The sequence below is a fragment of the Oncorhynchus keta genome, unplaced genomic scaffold (assembly GCF_023373465.1).
Source record: "Oncorhynchus keta strain PuntledgeMale-10-30-2019 unplaced genomic scaffold, Oket_V2 Un_contig_473_pilon_pilon, whole genome shotgun sequence".
NCBI classification, from domain to species: domain Eukaryota; kingdom Metazoa; phylum Chordata; class Actinopteri; order Salmoniformes; family Salmonidae; genus Oncorhynchus; species Oncorhynchus keta.
The window spans coordinates 263,225-283,394 of record NW_026287935.1 but is presented as its reverse complement, the minus strand read 5'-3'; the positions used below and the strand labels follow the sequence as shown (position 1 = coordinate 283,394).

General features: G+C 45.4%; 1 protein-coding gene and 3 long non-coding RNA genes across 55 annotated transcripts in view; 3 read left to right on the top strand and 1 right to left on the bottom strand.

Moving 5' to 3' along the window:
- Positions 1 to 7,976, top strand: part of LOC118377153 (lysine-specific demethylase phf2) — a 189,690-nt gene extending 181,714 nt beyond the window's left edge. For all 3 annotated transcript variants that reach the window (XM_052509583.1, XM_052509582.1, XM_052509584.1), the window contains exons 19-22: positions 4,453 to 4,545; positions 6,188 to 6,297; positions 6,751 to 7,249; positions 7,511 to 7,976. In XM_052509583.1, the coding sequence (XP_052365543.1) occupies positions 4,453 to 4,545; positions 6,188 to 6,297; positions 6,751 to 7,249; positions 7,511 to 7,599 (791 nt within the window). In that variant the 3' untranslated portion in view covers positions 7,600 to 7,976. The remainder of the gene's footprint in view (positions 1 to 4,452; positions 4,546 to 6,187; positions 6,298 to 6,750; positions 7,250 to 7,510) is intronic.
- LOC127924910 (uncharacterized) lies at positions 5,431 to 6,167 on the top strand. Its single transcript, XR_008119226.1, has 3 exons — positions 5,431 to 5,852; positions 5,893 to 5,972; positions 6,053 to 6,167. It is a non-coding gene; the product is annotated as an uncharacterized LOC127924910 (long non-coding RNA).
- Positions 7,977 to 10,110: 2,134 nt separating the features above from the next.
- Positions 10,111 to 19,757, top strand: LOC127924918 (uncharacterized). 50 transcript variants are annotated; one of them, XR_008119276.1, is made up of 4 exons: positions 10,111 to 11,031; positions 11,911 to 12,816; positions 12,857 to 12,896; positions 13,217 to 19,757. It is a non-coding gene; the product is annotated as an uncharacterized LOC127924918 (long non-coding RNA). The 50 variants fall into 50 exon arrangements; XR_008119270.1 differs by having other exon boundaries at positions 11,911 to 14,922; positions 14,963 to 15,002; positions 15,323 to 19,757; XR_008119285.1 differs by having other exon boundaries at positions 11,911 to 14,922; positions 14,963 to 15,042; positions 15,443 to 19,757.
- LOC127924919 (uncharacterized) lies at positions 12,112 to 15,453 on the bottom strand. The gene is made up of 6 exons (XR_008119288.1): positions 15,340 to 15,453; positions 14,700 to 15,299; positions 14,235 to 14,353; positions 14,114 to 14,154; positions 13,874 to 14,073; positions 12,112 to 12,247 (listed from the first exon to the last, which is right to left on the bottom strand). It is a non-coding gene; the product is annotated as an uncharacterized LOC127924919 (long non-coding RNA).
- Positions 19,758 to 20,170: the final 413 nt, after the last annotated feature.

The following is a 20,170-nucleotide window of genomic DNA, read 5'->3' as shown; positions in this document are numbered from 1 at the left end:
GTTCGTTCTGATCTATGGTACTTCTTCATTACACAAAGGAAAAACCTCAACCGATTTCTACGAACTGGTGACATCCAGTGGAAGCGGTAGGAACTGCAGGAAAGTTGATTACAATTCTGGATTCCCCATGAAAACATATTGAAAAAACAGTGACTTAAAAAATAAAATCTGAATGGTTTGTCCTCGGGGATTTGCCTCCTAAATAAGTTCACTTATACTCACAGACATTATTAAGACAGTTTTAGAAACTTCAGAGTTTTCTATGCAATACTAATAATAATATGCATATATTAGGATCTGGGACAGAGTAGGAGGCAGTTGAGTTTGGGCACGCTATTTATCCAAAAGTGAAAATGCTGCCCCCTACCCCAAACCGTTTTTAACTGACTTGCCTAGTTAAATAAAGGTTCCATTTTTTTAAATGGATTTCACATGACTGGTCAGGGGCGCAGCCATCGGTGGGCCTGGGAGGGCATAGGATCACCCACTTGGGAGCCAGGCCAACCCACTTGGGAGCCAGGCCAACCCACTGGGGAGCCAGGCCAACCCACTGGGGAGCCAGGCCAACCCACTGGGGAGCCAGGACCACCCACTGGGGAGCCAGGCCAACCCACTGGGGAGCCAGGCCAACCCACTGGGGAGCCAGGACCACCCACTGGGGAGCCAGGCCAACCCACTGGGGAGCCAGGACCACCCACTGGGGAGCCAGGCCCAGGCAATCAGAATTAATTTCTCTCACACAAAAGTGCTTTATTACAGACAGAAATAATCCTCAGTTTCATCAGCTGTCCGGGTGACTGGTCTCAGACGATCCGGCAGGTAAAGAAGCCGGATGTGGAAGTCCTGGGCTGGCGTGGTTACACGTGGTCTGCGTAGTTCTACTAGAGAACGAAGTTGAGGCGGCTTATTGTAGAGAAATTAATATTCAATTCTCTGGCAACAGTTCTGGTGGGCATTCCTGCAGTCAGGATGTCAATTGCACAATCTCTCAAAACTTGAGACATTGTGTTGTGTTTCAAAACTGCACATTTAAGTTGCCTTATATTGTCACCAGAACAAGGTGCACCCGTGATCATGCTGTTTAATCAGCTTCTTGATATGCCACACCTGTCAGGTGGATGGATTATCTTGGCAAAGGAGAAATGGCCACTGAACGGGATGTAAACAAATTTGTCCACAGAATTTGAGAGAAATAAGCTTTTTGTGTGTATGGAACATTGCTGGGATCTTTTATTTCAGCTCATGAAACATAAGACCAACACTTTACATGTTTATATTTTTGTTCAGTAGAGTTTCCACGAGACTAGAGATATGATGCATGTTCCATTAGAGATATGATAAATATAATAATATATGCCATTTAGCAGACGCTTTTATCCAAAGCGACTTACAGTCATGTGTGCATACATTCTACGTATGGGTGGTCCCGGGGATCGAACCCACTACCCTGGCGTTACAAGCGCCATGCTCTACCAACTGAGCTACAGAAGGACCACATGTTCCACTAGAGATATGATACATGTTCCATTAGAGATATGATACATGTTCCACTAGAGATATGATACATGTTCCACTAGAGATATGATACATGTTCCACTAGAGATATGATACATGTTCCACTAGAGATATGATACATGTTCCACTAGAGATATGATACATGTTCCATTAGAGATATGATACATGTTCCACTAGAGATATGATACATGTTCCATTAGAGATATGATACATGTTCCACTAGAGATATGATACATGTTCCATTAGAGATATGATACATGTTCCACTAGAGATATGATACATGTTCCATTAGAGATATGATACATGTTCCATTAGAGATATGATACATGTTCCACTAGAGATATGATACATGTTCCATTAGAGATATGATACATGTTCCACTAGAGATATGATACATGTTCCACTAGAGATATGATACATGTTCCATTAGAGATATGATACATGTTCCACTAGAGATATGATACATGTTCCACTAGAGATATGATACATGTTCCACTAGAGATATGATACATGTTCCACTAGAGATATGATACATGTTCCATTAGAGATATGATACATGTTCCATTAGAGATATGATACATGTTCCATTAGAGATATGATACATGTTCCACTAGAGATATGATACATGTTCCACTAGAGATATGATACATGTTCCACTAGAGATATGATACATGTTCCACTAGAGATATGATACATGTTCCATTAGAGATATGATACATGTTCCATTGGAGATATGATACATGTTCTATTAGAGATATGATACATGTTCCATTAGAGATATGATACATGTTCCATTAGAGATATGATACATGTTCCATTAGAGATATGATACATGTTCCACTAGAGATATGATACATGTTCCATTAGAGATATGATACATGTTCCATTGGAGATATGATACATGTTCCACTAGAGATATGATACATGTTCCACTAGAGATATGATACATGTTCCATTAGAGATATGATACATGTTCCATTAGAGATATGATACATGTTCCACTAGAGATATGATACATGTTCCACTAGAGATATGATACATGTTCCATTAGAGATATGATACATGTTCCATTGGAGATATGATACATGTTCCACTAGAGATATGATACATGTTCCATTAGAGATATGATACATGTTCCATTAGAGATATGATACATGTTCCATTGGAGATATGATACATGTTCCACTACAGATATGATACATGTTCCACTAGAGATATGATACATGTTCCACTAGAGATATGATACATGTTCTAATACAGATACAACAGATGTTCCTCTGACTAACTGATGGCTGTCAGTTCTAGAGACAGGGTCTAGGAGAGTCTTTAAATTTGTTCTTAGCTGAGACGGTGGTTATACAGCCTGTGTTTGCAGAGTGGCCTCTACCCTTCCCTCTACTCTGCTCTGCTAGTGGGAGAGAGGTATGGATGGAAGGAGAGAGGATGCAGCTGTCGCACAGCTGGAGAAAGAGGGGGAGAGAAAGCATGTTAATGGAGGGGAAACCAAATACTGCAGCAATGCACATCATCATCATCAACACATGGAGCAATTTGATTGGTTGGCCTCTGAAATGTGTCATCGCTCAGTAGAAATATGCAATTTTCAGGAATGTTACCTTGTAGAAGATTGAGGAGAGGGTGAATAAAAGAGGATGTGATTGAAGGAGCCGTGGAAGAAGACAGTGAGGAGCTGTGGAAGAAGACAGTGTTGAGCTGTGGAAGAAGACAGTGAGGAGCTGTGGAAGAAGACAGTGTTGAGCTGTGGAGGAAGACAGTGAGGAGCTGTGGAAGAAGACAGTGGGGAGCTGGGGAGGAAGACAGTGAGGAGCTGTGGAAGAAGACAGTGGGGAGATGTGGAATAAGACAGTGAGGAGCCGTGGAAGAAGACAGTGGGGAGATGTGGAATAAGACAGTGAGGAGCTGTGGAAGAAGACAGTGGGGAGATGTGGAATAAGACAGTGTTGAGCTGTGGAAGAAGACAGTGAGGAGCTGTGGAAGAAGACAGTGAGGAGCTGTGGAAGAAGACAGTGAGGAGCTGTGGAATAAGACAGTGAGGAGCTGTGGAAGAAGACAGTGAGGAGCTGTGGAATAAGACAGTGTTGAGCTGTGGAAGAAGACAGTGAGGAGCTGTGGAAGAAGACAGTGAGGAGCTGTGGAAGAAGACAGTGTTGAGCTGTGGAAGAAGACAGTGAGGAGCTGTGGAAGAAGACAGTGAGGAGCTGTGGAAGAAGACAGTGAGGAGCTGTGGAATAAGACAGTGTTGAGCTGTGGAAGAAGACAGTGAGGAGCTGTGGAAGAAGACAGTGAGGAGCTGTGGAAGAAGACAGTGTTGAGCTGTGGAAGAAGACAGTGTTGAGCTGTGGAAGAAGACAGTGAGGAGCTGTGGAAGAAGACAGTGAGGAGCTGTGGAAGAAGACAGTGAGGAGCTGTGGAATAAGACAGTGTTGAGCTGTGGAAGAAGACAGTGTTGAGCTGTGGAAGAAGACAGTGAGGAGCTGTAGAAGAAGACAGTGAGGAGCTGTGGAAGAAGACAGTGAGGAGCTGTGGAATAAGACAGTGTTGAGCTGTGGAAGAAGACAGTGAGGAGCTGTGGAAGAAGACAGTGAGGAGCTGTGGAAGAAGACAGTGAGGAGCTGTGGAAGAAGACAGTGAGGAGCTGTGGAAGAAGACAGTGAGGAGCTGTGGATCATATATGATCAGGGATGGAACTTCAGGATTTGTTTACTAGCCCGGGTCGTAATTCTGGGCCATGCGATATTTGAAAAGACAAAATGTATCTCGCTGGCGGGCTAGTTCGGTACGTTTTCTACTAGTCTGGTCTGAAAAGTACTTGCCTTGAGCTAGCCGGCTAGCTTAATATCCATCCCTGTATATGGGTGTTATATATGAGTGCTATATATGAGTGCTAACTAACCAGAGGGTGTGTGTTTGTTCCAGTTTACCCATCTCTGGAGTCTGAAGAGGATAACCCTGTCTTCAAATCCAGATCCAAGAAGAGGAAAGGTTCAGACACTCCATACAGCCCCACAGGTACACTACACCTGTCTCTAATACTGTATAGATGAAAGGTTCAGATAATCTACAGCCCCACAGGTACACTACACCTGTCTCTAATACTGTATAGGTGAAAGGTTCAGACACTCTACAGCCCCACAGGTACACTACACCTGTCTCTAATACTGTATAGATGAAAGGTTCAGATAATCTACAGCCCCACAGGTACACTACACCTGTCTCTAATACTGTATAGATGAAAGGTTCAGACACTCTACAGCCCCACAGGTACACTACACCTGTCTCTAATACTGTATAGGTGAAAGGTTCAGACACTCTACAGCCCCACAGGTACACTACACCTGTCTCTAATACTGTATAGGTGAAAGGTTCAGACACTCTACAGCCCCACACTCTACAGCCCCACACTCTACAGCCCCTAGTTCTTTTGCTGATTCCGAACTTCTTCCATTTAAGAATGATGTAGGCCACTTTGTTCTTGGGGACCTTCAATGCTGCAGATATTTTATGGGGACCTTTCCCCAGATCTGTGCCTCGACACAATCTTGTCTCGGAGCTCTACGGACAATTCCTTCGACCTCATGGCATGGTTTTTGCTCTGACATGCACTGTCAACTGTTGAACCTTATATAGACAGGTTTGTGCCTTTCCAAATCATGTCCAATCAATTGCATTTACCTCAGGTGGACTCCAAACCAGTTGTAGAAACCTCTCAAGCTAAACCTCTCTGAGCTAAATTTTGAGTCTAATTGCGAAGGGTCTGAATACTTATGTAAATAAGCTATTTCTGTTTTATTCTTAATACATTTCTAAAAACCTGTTTTTGCTTTGTCATTATGGGGTATTGTGTGTAGATTGATAAGGGAAATGTTTTCTTTAATCCATTTTAGAATAAGGCTGTAACGTAACAAATTGTGGAAAAAGGGAAGGGGTCTGAATACTTTCTGAATGTACTGTGACTGATTTAATTAAACAGTTGAAAGGGAAAGGGGATACTTAGTCGGTTGTCCAACTGAATGTATTCAACTCTAATGTGCCTTCTGCATTTAACCCAACCACTCTGAATGAGATGATGTGAATGTGTTCTGAGCTGTGAGGTCTCTGTGGTTGTAGCGCATGTGGGTCCCAGTAGTTCCATTCAGTTTTAAGTTGTAGCATGTGGGTCCCAGTAGTTCCATTCAGTTTTAAGTTGTAGCATGTGGGTCCCAGTAGTTCCATTCAGTTTTAAGTTGTAGCATGTGGGTCCCAGTAGTTCCATTCAGTTTTAAGTTGTAGCATGTGGGTCCCAGTAGTTCCATTCAGTTTTAAGTTGTAGCATGTAGGTCCCAGTAGTTCCATTCAGTTTTAAGCTGTAGCATGTAGGTCCCAGTAGTTCCATTCAGTTTTAAGTTGTAGCATGTAGGTCCCAGTAGTTCCATTCAGTTTTAAGTTGTAGCATGTGGGTGCCAGTAGTTCCATTCAGTTTAAAGTTGTAGCATGTGGGTCCCAGTAGTTCTATTCAGTTTAAAGTTGTAGCATGTAGGTCCCAGTAGTTCCATTCAGTTTTAAGTTGTAGCATGTGGGTCCCAGTAGTTCTATTCAGTTTTAAGTTGTAGCAAGTGGGTCCCAGGAGTTCTATTCAGTTTTAAGTTGTATTGATCAATGTGTCTGTCTGTAGCACGTGTCGGTCCCTCTGTGCTTCGTCAGGCGAGGCCGGCCAGAGAAGGAGCAAGAGTGGCATCCATAGAGACAGGACTGGCGGCTGCTGCAGCCAAACTTTCTCACCAGGTCAGTTGGACTAACTACCTGTTGCCACGCAACTACCCACTTGGACTCAATTTGAATTGAACCCACTTGGTGGTTTGAGCTCTTACCAATTGAGACTCGGCCCCAGAACACTACATGCATAGCCTGTAGAAGTAAAATAAGTAATTTGACTGAAAAACATTTTCACATTTTGCCATGATAGCTAGTTAGCTAATTAGCTAGGCTTGCCTGTCGTCTGTTAACTCACTAGCTGGCTACCAAAGAGCGCAGAAAGTAATTGAATAAAACCATTTTCTCTCCACTTGTAGTAAACTTTCTTGCCACCAGTGATATGTTCCTGTAGTCATAATCTGTGTCCCAAACTACCCCCTATTCCCTGATATGGCTCCCATAGGGCCCTGGTCAAAAATAGTGCACTATTTAGGGCATACGGTGTCATTTGGGATGCAGTATTCCTTTCTTCTTCTTTCCCAGGAGGAACAGCAGAAGACCAAGAAGAAGAAGAAAAGCACCAAAAAGAAGCCCCCTGCTGCCTTGAGGGAGGAGGAAGAGGAGGAGCCAGTGAGGAAGCTGAGCAGGTACAGCAGCTCTCCAGAACCAGGCGTGGGCCAGGACACTGAGCCGGGGCAGACCAACCACGAGTACTCCTCTGGGGCAGGAGGGAGTCAGGCTGGAGGGCTCCAGCCCATGGCCCCCGGAGTCTTCCTCACACAGAGACGACCCTCCTCTTCATTGTCTCAGAACAACAACACAGCCAAAGGGGAGCGAGGAGCAGGAGGAGAAGCAGCAGGAGGAGGAGGAGCATCAGCAGGAGGTGGAGGAGCAGCAGGAGCATCAGCAGAAGGTGGAGGAGCAGCAGGAGGAGGAGGAGCAGCAGCATCAGGAGGAGGAGGAGCAGCAGGTGCAGGAGGAGAAGGAACAGCAGGAGGGGGAGGAGCATCAGCAGCAGGAGGAGCAGCAGCAAAGGGTGAAGGTAAGTGATCTACCTTACCCAAACCAGAAGCCTAACTCAATTAATCCATTACTACACACTGGTCCTCGGAGCCAGATAGACCTGTGGAGATTCAACTATTCACACTACCACCTATAGGTCTAGGTTAGTCCCCTACTTTTCACATATGCTTAAAACAACACTCTATTAATCAATTGGAAAGATAGTTGCTGTTGAATTCATTATTTATTTTTTAGAAGGTTTATAAAAGTCTTGACTCTTTCTGTGTCTCTCTCCTCACAGCGAAACGGCTAAAGAAAGGCATGGCGACGGCTAAACAGAGACTGGGAAAGATCCTCAAGATCCAACGCAATGGGAAGCTCCTCCTTTAACAGGGAGTGACTCACTGAGAACTGCCATTGGTTCCTGATGCAGTACTATTGGCCAATGAACTGACCGCTTCTCCAACTCCTCTCTTCTGATAGGTCCAGGGCCAACAGAGACAGACTGCTTTATAACTTTCAGATATTAAAGTGTACAGAATACCTGCTAGAAATATTTTTTAAGAAAAATGTGTGTCATTTTACTACAGTCAGTTTATCAGGGGGTCACTACACTAGAGATAAATTAGGCCTGCTGTCCAAATGGCACTCTATTCCCATTATAATGCACTGGTTACCCATAGGGCTCTGGTCAAAAGTAGTGCACTATATTGGGAATAGGGTGCCATTTGGGAAGACAGCCTAGAAATACATTGCAGTCATTCCATTCTAGGGTGGGGTGGGGTTAGGGTGGGGTATAGGTGGGGTTAGGGTGGGGTATAGGTGGGGTATAGGTGGGGTTAGGGTGGGGTTAGGGTGGGGTATAGGTGGGGTATAGGTGGGGTTAGGGTGGGGTATAGGTGGGGTATAGGTGGGGTTAGGGTGGGGTTAGGGTGGGGTATAGGTGGGGTTAGGGTGGGGTATAGGTCGGGTTAGGGTGGGGTATAGGTGGGGTATAGGTTGGGTATAGGTGGGGTATAGGTGGGGTTAGGGTGGGGTATAGGTGGGGTATAGGTGGGGTTAGGGTGGGGTATAGGTGGGGTATAGGTGGGGTTAGGGTGGGGTATAGGTGGGGTTAGGGTGGGGTATAGGTGGGGTTAGGGTGGGGTATAGGTTGGGTATAGGTGGGGTTAGGGTGGGGTATAGGTGGGGTTAGGGTGGGGTTAGGGTGGGGTATAGGTGGGGTTAGGGTAGGTATAGGTGGGGTTAGGGTGGGGTATAGGTTGGGTATAGGTGGGGTATAGGTGGGGTTAGGGTGGGGTATAGGTGGGGTATAGGTGGGGTTAGGGTGGGGTATAGGTGGGGTTAGGGTGGGGTATAGGTGGGGTTAGGGTGGGGTATAGGTGGGGTTAGGGTGGGGTTAGGGGGGGTTAGGGTGGGGTTAGGGTGGGGTATAGGTGGGGTTAGGGTGGGGTATAGGTGGGGTATAGGTGGGGTTAGGGTGGGGTATAGGTGGGGTTAGGGTGGGGTTAGGGTGGGGTATAGGTAGGGTTAGGGTGGGGTATAGGTGGGATTAGGGTGGGGTTAGGGGTTAGGGTGGGGTATAGGTGGGGTTAGGGTTGGGTAGAGGTGGGGGTAGGGTGGGGTATAGGTGGGGTTAGGGTGGGGTATAGGTGGGGTTAGGGTGGGGTTAGGTGGGGTTAGGGTGGGGTATGGGTGGGGTTAGGGTGGGGTATAGGTGGGGTTAGGGTGGGGTATAGGTGGGGTATAGGTGGGGTTAGGGTGGGGTATAGGTGGGGTTAGGGTGGGGTATAGGTGGGGTTAGGGTGGGGTATAGGTGGGGTTAGGGTGGGGTATAGGTGGGGTTAGGGTGGGGTATAGGTGGGGTTAGGGTGGGGTATAGGTGGGGTTAGGGTGGGGTATAGGTGGGGTATAGGTGGGGTTAGGGTGGGGTATAGGTGGGGTTAGGGTGGGATATAGGTGGGGTTAGGGTGGGGTATAGGTGGGGTTAGGGTGGGGTATAGGTGGGGTTAGGGTGGGGTATAGGTGGGGTTAGGGTGGGGTTAGGGTGGGGTTAGGGTGGGGTTAGGGTGGGGTATAGGTGGGGTTAGGGTGGGGTATAGGGGGGGTATAGGTGGGGTTAGGGTGGGGTATAGGTGGGGTTAGGGTGGGGTTAGGGTGGGGTTAGGTGGGGTATAGGTGGGGTTAGGGTGGGGTATAGGTGGGGTATAGGTGGGGTTAGGGGTATAGGTGGGGTTAGGGTGGGGTATAGGGGGGGTTAGGGTGGGGTATAGGTGGGGTTAGGGTGGGGTATAGGTGGGGTTAGGGTGGGGTATAGGTGGGGTATAGGTGGGGTTAGGGTGGGGTATAGGTGGGGTTAGGGTGGGGTATAGGTGGGGTTTAGGTGGGGTTAGGGTGGGGTATAGGTGGGGTTAGGGTGGGGTATAGGTGGGGTATAGGTGGGGTATAGGTGGGGTTAGGGTGGGGTATAGGTGGGGTTAGGGTGGGGTATAGGTGGGGTTAGGTGGGGTTAGGGTGGGGTAGGTGGGGTTAGGGTGGGGTATAGGTGGGGTTAGGGTGGGGTATAGGTGGGGTTAGGGTGGGGTATAGGTGGGGTTAGGGTGGGGTATAGGTGGGGTTAGGGTGGGGTATAGGTGGGGTTAGGGTGGGGTATAGGTGGGGTATAGGTGGGGTATAGGTGGGGTTAGGGTGGGGTATAGGTGGGGTTAGGGTGGGGTTAGGGTGGGGTATAGGTGGGGTTAGGGTGGGGTGGGTGGGGTATAGGTGGGGTTAGGGTGGGGTTAGGGTGGGGTATAGGTGGGGTTAGGGTGGGGTATAGGTGGGGTTAGGGTGGGGTATAGGTGGGGTTAGGGTGGGGTATAGGTGGGGTTAGGGTGGGGTATAGGTGGGGTTAGGGTGGGGTATAGGTTGAACTACAGATTATTCATAGGGAATTCCTGCTATTTGGATGCGGCTTATCATTACCTTGCAATGTTGTTGATGATTTTAGGAAATACATGTTTTCCTCTGTCCTCCTCAGAACAGACCAGACATAGAACAAATAGACTGGATTTCAGGCTAACATTCCACTCCAAACATATTTGGCATGACAAGGAGTGGGATGTTCGCACAAACAATGTTGATTTCTAGACCCAGACACTAGAAACATTCACCTCCACGCTATTGATTTATTTCCGAAGCACTATCAGTTATGATATTTATGGTCCAAATATAATGTCATAGATAAGAAAGGAAAGCCAAAAAGGCACTTATGAAACAACTATTAAAGCACAAAACATGAAGAGACTTTCAGAGTAATCTCAGAAGTCAAATATGATGATGGTGACAAACATATCAGCGTCTTCTCACAATCTACCATTAGTTCGATTTGAAGACTATTGTAAGTTAAATATTGTGATTATAGACCATTGTCTTCCCTCAGATGGCGTAATTCTAATGCGACAAGCGCGTCCCGGAGATATCTGTTTAGCAAGTCGTGGAAGTCATCTCTGAAAACATTTTATGCTCATCTACCTAACACGACTGACTCGGGACCTCTACGGTAAAACATCAGACTGACCCACTGGCTAGGGACTACTACAGGTAACCATCAGACTGACCTACTAGCTAGGGACTACTACAGGTAGCCATCAGACTGACCCACTGGCTAGGGACTACTACAGTAAACCATCAGACTGACTCACTGGCGAGGGACTACTACAGGTAACCATCAGACTGACCCACTGGCTAGGGACTACTACAGTAAACCATCAGACTGAACCACTGGCTAGGGACTACTACAGTAAACCATCAGACTGAACCACTGGCTAGGGACTACTACAGGTAACCATCAGACTGACCCACTGGCTAGGGACTACTACAGTAAACCATCAGACTGACCCACTGGCTAGGGACTACTACAGGTAACCATCAGACTGACCCACTGGCTAGGGACTACTACAGTAAACCATCAGACTGACCCACTGGCTAGGGACTACTACTGTAAACCATCAGACTGACCCACTGGCTAGGGACTACTACTGTAAACCATCAGACTGACCCACTGGCTAGGGACTACTACTGTAAACCATCAGACTGACCCACTGGCTAGGCACTACTACAGTAAACCATCAGACTGACTCACTGGCTAGGGACTACTACAGGTAACCATCAGACTGACTCACTGGCTCGGAACTTCTACTGTAAACCATCAGACTGACCCACTGGCTAGGGAATACTACAGTAAACCATCAGCCTGACTCACTGGCTTGGGACTACTACAGGTAACCATCAGACTGACTTACTGGCTAGGGACTACTACTGTAAACCATCAGACTGACCCACTGGCTAGGGACTACGACTGTAAACCATCAGACTGACCCACTGGCTAGGGAATACTACAGGTAACCATCAGACTGACTACCTGGCTAGGGACTACTACTGTAAACCATCAGACTGACCCACTGGCTAGGGACTACGACTGTAAACCATCAGACTGACCCACTGGCTAGGGACTACTACAGGTAACCATCAGACTGACCCACTGGCTAGGGACTACTACAGGTAACCATCAGACTGACCTACTGGCTAGGGACTACTACAGTAAACCATCAGACTGAACCACTGGCTAGGGACTACTACAGTAAACCATCAGACTGACCTACTGGCTAGGGACTACTACAGTAAACCATCAGACTGAACCACTGGCTAGGACTACTACAGTAAACCATCAGACTGAACCACTGGCTAGGGACTACTACAGTAAACCATCAGACTGACCTACTGGCTAGGGACTACTACTGTAAACCATCAGACTGACCCACTGGCTAGGGACTACTACTGTAAACCATCAGACTGACCCTCTGGCTAGGGACTACTACTGTAAACCATCAGACTGACCCACTGGCTAGGGACTACTACTGTAAACCATCAGACTGAACCACTGGCTAGGGACTACTACAGTAAACCATCAGACTGAACCACTGGCTAGGGACTACTACAGTAAACCATCAGACTGAACCACTGGCTAGGGACTACTACAGTAAACCATCAGACTGACCTACTGGCTAGGGACTACTACTGTAAACCATCAGACTGACCCACTGGCTAGGGACTACTACAGGTAACCATCAGACTGACTCACTGGCTTGGGACTACTACAGGTAACCATCAGACTGACCCACTGGCTAGGGACTACTACAGGTAACCATCAGACTGACTCACTGGCTTGGGACTACTACAGTAAACCATCAGACTGACTCACTGGCTAGGGACTACTACAGGTAACCATCAGACTGACTCACTGGCTAGGGACTACTACAGGTAACCATCAGACTGAAGTACTACTACTGTAAACCATCAGACTGACCCAGTGGCTAAGGACTATGGCAAACCATCAGACTGACCCACTGGCTAGGGACTACTACTGTAAACCATCAGACTGACCCACTGGCTAGGGACTAACACTGTAAACCATCAGACTGACCCACTGGCTAGGGACTACTACAGGTAAACATCAGACTGACTCACTGGCTAGGGACTACTACAGTAAACCATCAGACTGACCCACTGGCTAGGGACTACTACTGTAAACCATCAGACTGACCCACTGGCTAGGGACTACTACAGGTAACCATCAGACTGACTCACTGGCTAGGGACTACTACAGTAAACCATCAGACTGACCCACTGGCTAGGGACTACTACAGGTAACCATCAGACTGACTCACTGGCTAGGGACTACTACAGGTAACCATCAGACTGACCCACTGGCTAGGGACTACTACAGGTAACCATCAGACTGACCCACTGGCTAGGGACTACTACAGGTAACCATCAGTCTGACTGACTGGCTAGGGACTTCTACTGTAAACCATCAGACTGACTCACTGGCTAGGGACTACTACAGGTAACCATCAGACTGACTCACTGGCTTGGGACTACTACAGGTAACCATCAGACTGACTCACTGGCTTGGGACTACTACAGGTAACCATCAGACTGACCTACTGGCTAGGGACTACTACAGTAAACCATCAGACTGACCCACTGGCTAGGGACTACTACAGTAAACCATCAGACTGACTCACTGGCTAGGGACTACTACTGTAAACCATCAGACTGACCCACTGGCTAGGGACTACTACAGGTAACCATCAGACTGACTCACTGGCTTGGGACTACTACAGGTAACCATCAGACTGACCCACTGGCTGGGGACTACTACAGGTAACCATCAGACTGACTCACTGGCTTGGGACTACTACAGTAAACCATCAGACTGACTCACTGGCTAGGGACTACTACAGGTAACCATCAGACTGACTCACTGGCTAGGGACTACTACAGGTAACCATCAGACTGACTCACTGGCTTGGGACTACTACAGGTAACCATCAGACTGACTTACTGGCTAGGGACTACTACTGTAAACCATCAGACTGACCCACTGGCTAGGGACTACGACTGTAAACCATCAGACTGACCCACTGGCTAGGGAATACTACAGGTAACCATCAGACTGACTTACTGGCTAGGGACTACTACTGTAAACCATCAGACTGACCCACTGGCTAGGGACTACGACTGTAAACCATCAGACTGACCCACTGGCTAGGGACTACTACAGGTAACCATCAGACTGACCCACTGGCTAGGGACTACTACAGGTAACCATCAGACTGACCTACTGGCTAGGGACTACTACAGTAAACCATCAGACTGAACCACTGGCTAGGGACTACTACAGTAAACCATCAGACTGACCTACTGGCTAGGGACTACTACAGTAAACCATCAGACTGAACCACTGGCTAGGGACTACTACAGTAAACCATCAGACTGAACCACTGGCTAGGGACTACTACAGTAAACCATCAGACTGACCTACTGGCTAGGGACTACTACTGTAAACCATCAGACTGACCCACTGGCTAGGGACTACTACTGTAAACCATCAGACTGACCCTCTGGCTAGGGACTACTACTGTAAACCATCAGACTGACCCACTGGCTAGGGACTACTACTGTAAACCATCAGACTGAACCACTGGCTAGGGACTACTACAGTAAACCATCAGACTGAACCACTGGCTAGGGACTACTACAGTAAACCATCAGACTGAACCACTGGCTAGGGACTACTACAGTAAACCATCAGACTGACCTACTGGCTAGGGACTACTACTGTAAACCATCAGACTGACCCACTGGCTAGGGACTACTACAGGTAACCATCAGACTGACTCACTGGCTTGGGACTACTACAGGTAACCATCAGACTGACCCACTGGCTAGGGACTACTACAGGTAACCATCAGACTGACTCACTGGCTTGGGACTACTACAGTAAACCATCAGACTGACTCACTGGCTAGGGACTACTACAGGTAACCATCAGACTGACTCACTGGCTAGGGACTACTACAGGTAACCATCAGACTGAAGTACTACTACTGTAAACCATCAGACTGACCCAGTGGCTAAGGACTATGGCAAACCATCAGACTGACCCACTGGCTAGGGACTACTACTGTAAACCATCAGACTGACCCACTGGCTAGGGACTAACACTGTAAACCATCAGACTGACCCACTGGCTAGGGACTACTACAGGTAAACATCAGACTGACTCACTGGCTAGGGACTACTACAGTAAACCATCAGACTGACCCACTGGCTAGGGACTACTACTGTAAACCATCAGACTGACCCACTGGCTAGGGACTACTACAGGTAACCATCAGACTGACTCACTGGCTAGGGACTACTACAGTAAACCATCAGACTGACCCACTGGCTAGGGACTACTACAGGTAACCATCAGACTGACTCACTGGCTAGGGACTACTACAGGTAACCATCAGACTGACCCACTGGCTAGGGACTAATACAGGTAACCATCAGACTGACCCACTGGCTAGGGACTACTACAGGTAACCATCAGTCTGACTGACTGGCTAGGGACTTCTACTGTAAACCATCAGACTGACTCACTGGCTAGGGACTACTACAGGTAACCATCAGACTGACTCACTGGCTTGGGACTACTACAGGTAACCATCAGACTGACTCACTGGCTTGGGACTACTACAGGTAACCATCAGACTGACCTACTGGCTAGGGACTACTACAGTAAACCATCAGACTGACCCACTGGCTAGGGACTACTACAGTAAACCATCAGACTGACTCACTGGCTAGGGACTACTACTGTAAACCATCAGACTGACCCACTGGCTAGGGACTACTACAGGTAACCATCAGACTGACTCACTGGCTTGGGACTACTACAGGTAACCATCAGACTGACCCACTGGCTGGGGACTACTACAGGTAACCATCAGACTGACTCACTGGCTTGGGACTACTACAGTAAACCATCAGACTGACTCACTGGCTAGGGACTACTACAGGTAACCATCAGACTGACTCACTGGCTAGGGACTACTACAGGTAACCATCAGACTGAAGTACTACTACTGTAAACCATCAGACTGACCCACTGGCTAGGGACTTCTACTGTAAACCATCAGACTGACCCAGTGGCTAAGGACTATGGCAAACCATCAGACTGACCCACTGGCTAGGGACTACTACTGTAAACCATCAGACTGACCCACTGGCTAGGGACTACTACTGTAAACCATCAGACTGACCCACTGGCTAGGGACTACTACAGGTAAACATCAGACTGACTCACTGGCTAGGGACTACTACAGTAAACCATCAGACTGACCCACTGGCTAGGGACTACTACTGTAAACCATCAGACTGACCCACTGTCTAGGGACTACTACTGTAAACCATCAGACTGACCCACTGGCTAGGGACTACTACTGTAAACCATCAGACTGACCCACTGGCTAGGGACTACTACTGTAAACCATCAGACTGACCCACTGGCTAGGGACTTCTACTGTAAACCATCAGACTGACCCACTGGCTAGGGACTTCTACTGTAAACCATCAGACTGACCCACTGGCTAGGGACTACTACAGTAAACCATCAGACTGACCCACTGTCTAGGGACTTCTACTTCTACTCTACCCATAGGGCGACGGACAATTGGCTCAGCGTCTTTAGGGTTTGGCTAGGGTAGGCCGTCATTGTAAATAAGAATTTGTTCTTAACTGACTTGCCTATTTAAATCAAGTTTACATTTAAACAATTTAATAAATGCAAATTCATATGGATTGATTGGAGACTGGCTTGTCCGCATTTCAAATGTAATGATACGGATTCTAAAACGACAATAGTCCTTAGCTACACAGTACCATTCAAAGATTGGAGACACCTTCTCATTCCAGGGTTTTTCTTTATTTTTTACTATTTTCTACATTGTAGAATAATCGTGAAGACATCAAAACTATGAAACAACACATGTGGAATAATGTTGTACCAAAAAAAGTTTTAAATCAAAACAGAGATTCTTTAAAGTAGCCATCCTTTGCCTTGATGACAGCTTTGCACACTCTTGGCATTCTTTCAATCAGCTTCATGAGGTAGTCACCTGGAATGCATTTCAATTCAATTGTGGAATTTATTTCCTTCTTAATGTGTTGGAGCCAATTAGTTGTGTTCTGACATGTTAGGGTTGGTATACAGAAGATAGCCCTATTTGGTAAAAGACCAAGTCCATATTATGGCAAGAACAGCTCAAATAAGCAAAGAGAAATGACAGTCCATCATTACTTTAAGATATGAAGGTCAGTCAATTAAAGTTTCTTCAAGTGCAGTTACAAAAACCATCAAGCGCTATGATGAAACTGGCTCTCATGAGGACCGCCACAGGAAAGGAAGACCCAGAGTTACCTCTGCTGCAGAGGATAAGTTCATTAGAGTTACCTCTGCTGCAGAGGATAAGTTCATTAGAGTTACCTCTGCTGCAGAGGATAAGTTCATTAGAGTTACCTCTGCTGCAGAGGATAAGTTCATTAGAGTTACCTCTGCTGCAGAGGATAAGTTCATTAGAGTTACCTCTGCTGCAGAGGATAAGTTCATTAGAGTTACCTCTGCTGCAGAGGATAAGTTTATTAGAGTTACCTCTGCTGCAGAGGATAAGTTCATTAGAGTTACCTCTGCTGCAGAGGATAAGTTCATTAGAGTTACCAGCCTCAGAAATTGCAGCCCAAATAAATGCTTCACAGAGTTCAAGTAACAGACACATCTCAACATCAACTGTTCAGAAGAGACTGTGTGAATCAGGCCTTCATGGTCAAATTGCTGCAAAGAAACAACTACTAAAGGACATCAATAAACACAATCAATGGACGTTAGACCAGTGGAAATCTGTCTGATTGCAAATTTGAGATTTTTGGTTCCAATATTGGTGTCTGTGAGACTCAGAGTAGGTGAACGGATGATCTCTGCATGTGTGGGTCCCACTGTGAAGCATGGAGGAGGAGGTGTTTGGCCAAGAAGGAGAGTGATGGGAGTGCTGCATCAGATGACCTGGCCTCCACAATCACCTGACCTCAACCCAATTGAGATGTTTTGGGATGAGTTGGACCGCAGAGTGTTGGAAAAGCGGCCAACAAGTGGTCAGCATATATGTGAACTCCTTCAAGACTGTTGGAAAAGCATTCCAGGTGAAGCTGGTTGAGAGAAACTGTCATCAAGGCAAAGAATCTCTATAATATATATAATATATTTTCATTTGTTTTACTTTTTTTGTTACTACATGATTCCATATGTGTTATTTCATAGTTTTGATGTCTTCACTATTATTCTACAATGTAGAAAATTGTAACAATTAAAGTAAAACTTGAATGAGTAGGTGTGTCCAAACATTTCACTGGTACTGTATAGAATTAGGTAGTTATAACTTGCTGATGTCAAAATTAGCTACAGATGTGTAACATTTTCTAATCTCATGACAGTGTATTGTAGCACAACTCCTTTTTTTTTTATCAATCCCACTAAGGTTTGCATGTTATCGAACAGATCGGTGCAGACAGCCGTAATCTGACGTTAAGACAACGGATAATAGACCAGATGAATGGCTACTTAGAAACAGAATGCCAACTGTCTTCTGATGTTCTAAATAAGCACATACTTTACCGCAGCTGGCAGTTACACTGAACAAGCCTTAAAATAGTAGTGTGTGCTATTATTATCATTATGCATTATTTAATAAGGATTACTTTGGTGTTTACACATTAATAATCCCAAATCTAACAACGACTGTATTGCCAGTTAATTAACACTCTTAACTGTATTCCAAATGGCACTCTATTCCTTATTTAGTGTACTCCCTTTGACCAGGGCCCTTAGCATTCTCTATCTCACTCACTGAATCAGAATTGTTATTATTAAAACACTAATCATGGCACCTGGAGACCCAACGATAATGATATCCATGTATTCTTATTGTTATGGGGATTATAATGATAGGCCTCATCCATCTCTTTCACTGTGGCTACATGGGGATACTTTCACTCCTCTGTTGGGTTTAAGGCAGCACCATAACCCACACCTCTGAAATATGCATCGTTTCTATGGCTTGTTATTCACAGTATGTAGAATGTAGCTTTGTACAAAGCCTTTTACAGGAATGCTTTTTGTATTCTTTTTTTGTCCCTTAATACTTCACTATTATACATTTTTACTAGTTTTTTGCTAATTATTTTAAACAAATATATATGAATATATAGATATTAGTCGTTCCTTTTTTTTTATTTGATTGGACACATGCTAGTTGAATGTTTGTTTTTAACGATTGTTTATTTGTTCTGAGACTTAAGGTGTTGCCTGGGAAAACAACTGAACACCAACACACATGGCATATGTCCTTACATGACATTACTTCATCTAACTGTATTGTGATTTTGTTCAAAGAGAGTAAGCTTTGATAAAAAAAAATATATATATATATATAATTTCAAAGACCAGACTCTTGTTTATGTTCCAGTACCGGTTCTAGCCGGTTCCAGATTATTTGATTAGCACCTTGTGAAGTGTTCTCAATGTCTGTGATGTAATTTATTAATGTTTTTATACTTGTACAATTCTTAAGAGTTTTGTTTTTGGATATTTTATCAGCGTGTGAATTAACCCCCCCCTCCTACTTAGCGAGTTAGTTCCACTATGTTTATGACATCAGTATGTTTTCAGACACTGTGTGGTCATTACACTTAGCATAGTTAAAATAATGTTTTTGTTAGTTTTTTCATATTATTATTTTCATATGGTTTCTAACATCTCAGTCTGTCCTCATCAGTCAAGATGTTACAAATGTTATTATTATTATTGTTATTATTGAGAAGCTATGTCCAATAACCATCATGCCATTGATTTTATTTTTCTATAAAACATGAGGATTATTCTGTTCATTTTTCCATAAGGTTCGTGTGCTGATTGATAGCAGTCTTTTAGTCCCATGTAAATGATGTCACAATACGACACTCAGATCAAACTGTCTTTCAACGGAACTCGTTTCATTTCTACCTGAATACAGTATCTTTGTTGTGTGTTTTTGTATGTCCAACCTATTAAATGTATACACTGTTGTCAAATGACTACAACCTTTATCCTTGTTGACTTTGCAATACAATATTGTCTAAACCAGTATTTTGTCTATGTAGTAATGTGTCCTGTTGGGATGGTTCACCTCTATAGAACATACTGTAGTAATGTATCCTGTTGGGATGGTTCACCTCTATAGAACATACTGTAGTAATGTATCCTGTTGGGATGGTTCACCTCTATAGAACATACTGTAGTAATGTAGTAATGTATCCTGTTGGGATGGTTCACCCCTATAGAACATACTGTAGTAATGTAGTAATGTGTCCTGTTGGGATGGTTCACCTCTATAGAACATACTGTAGTAATGTATCCTGTTGGGATGGTTCACCTCTATAGAACATACTGTAGTAATGTATCCTGTTGGGATGGTTCACCTCTATAGAACATACTGTAGTAATGTAGTAATGTATCCTGTTGGGATGGTTCACCTCTATAGAACATACTGTAGTAATG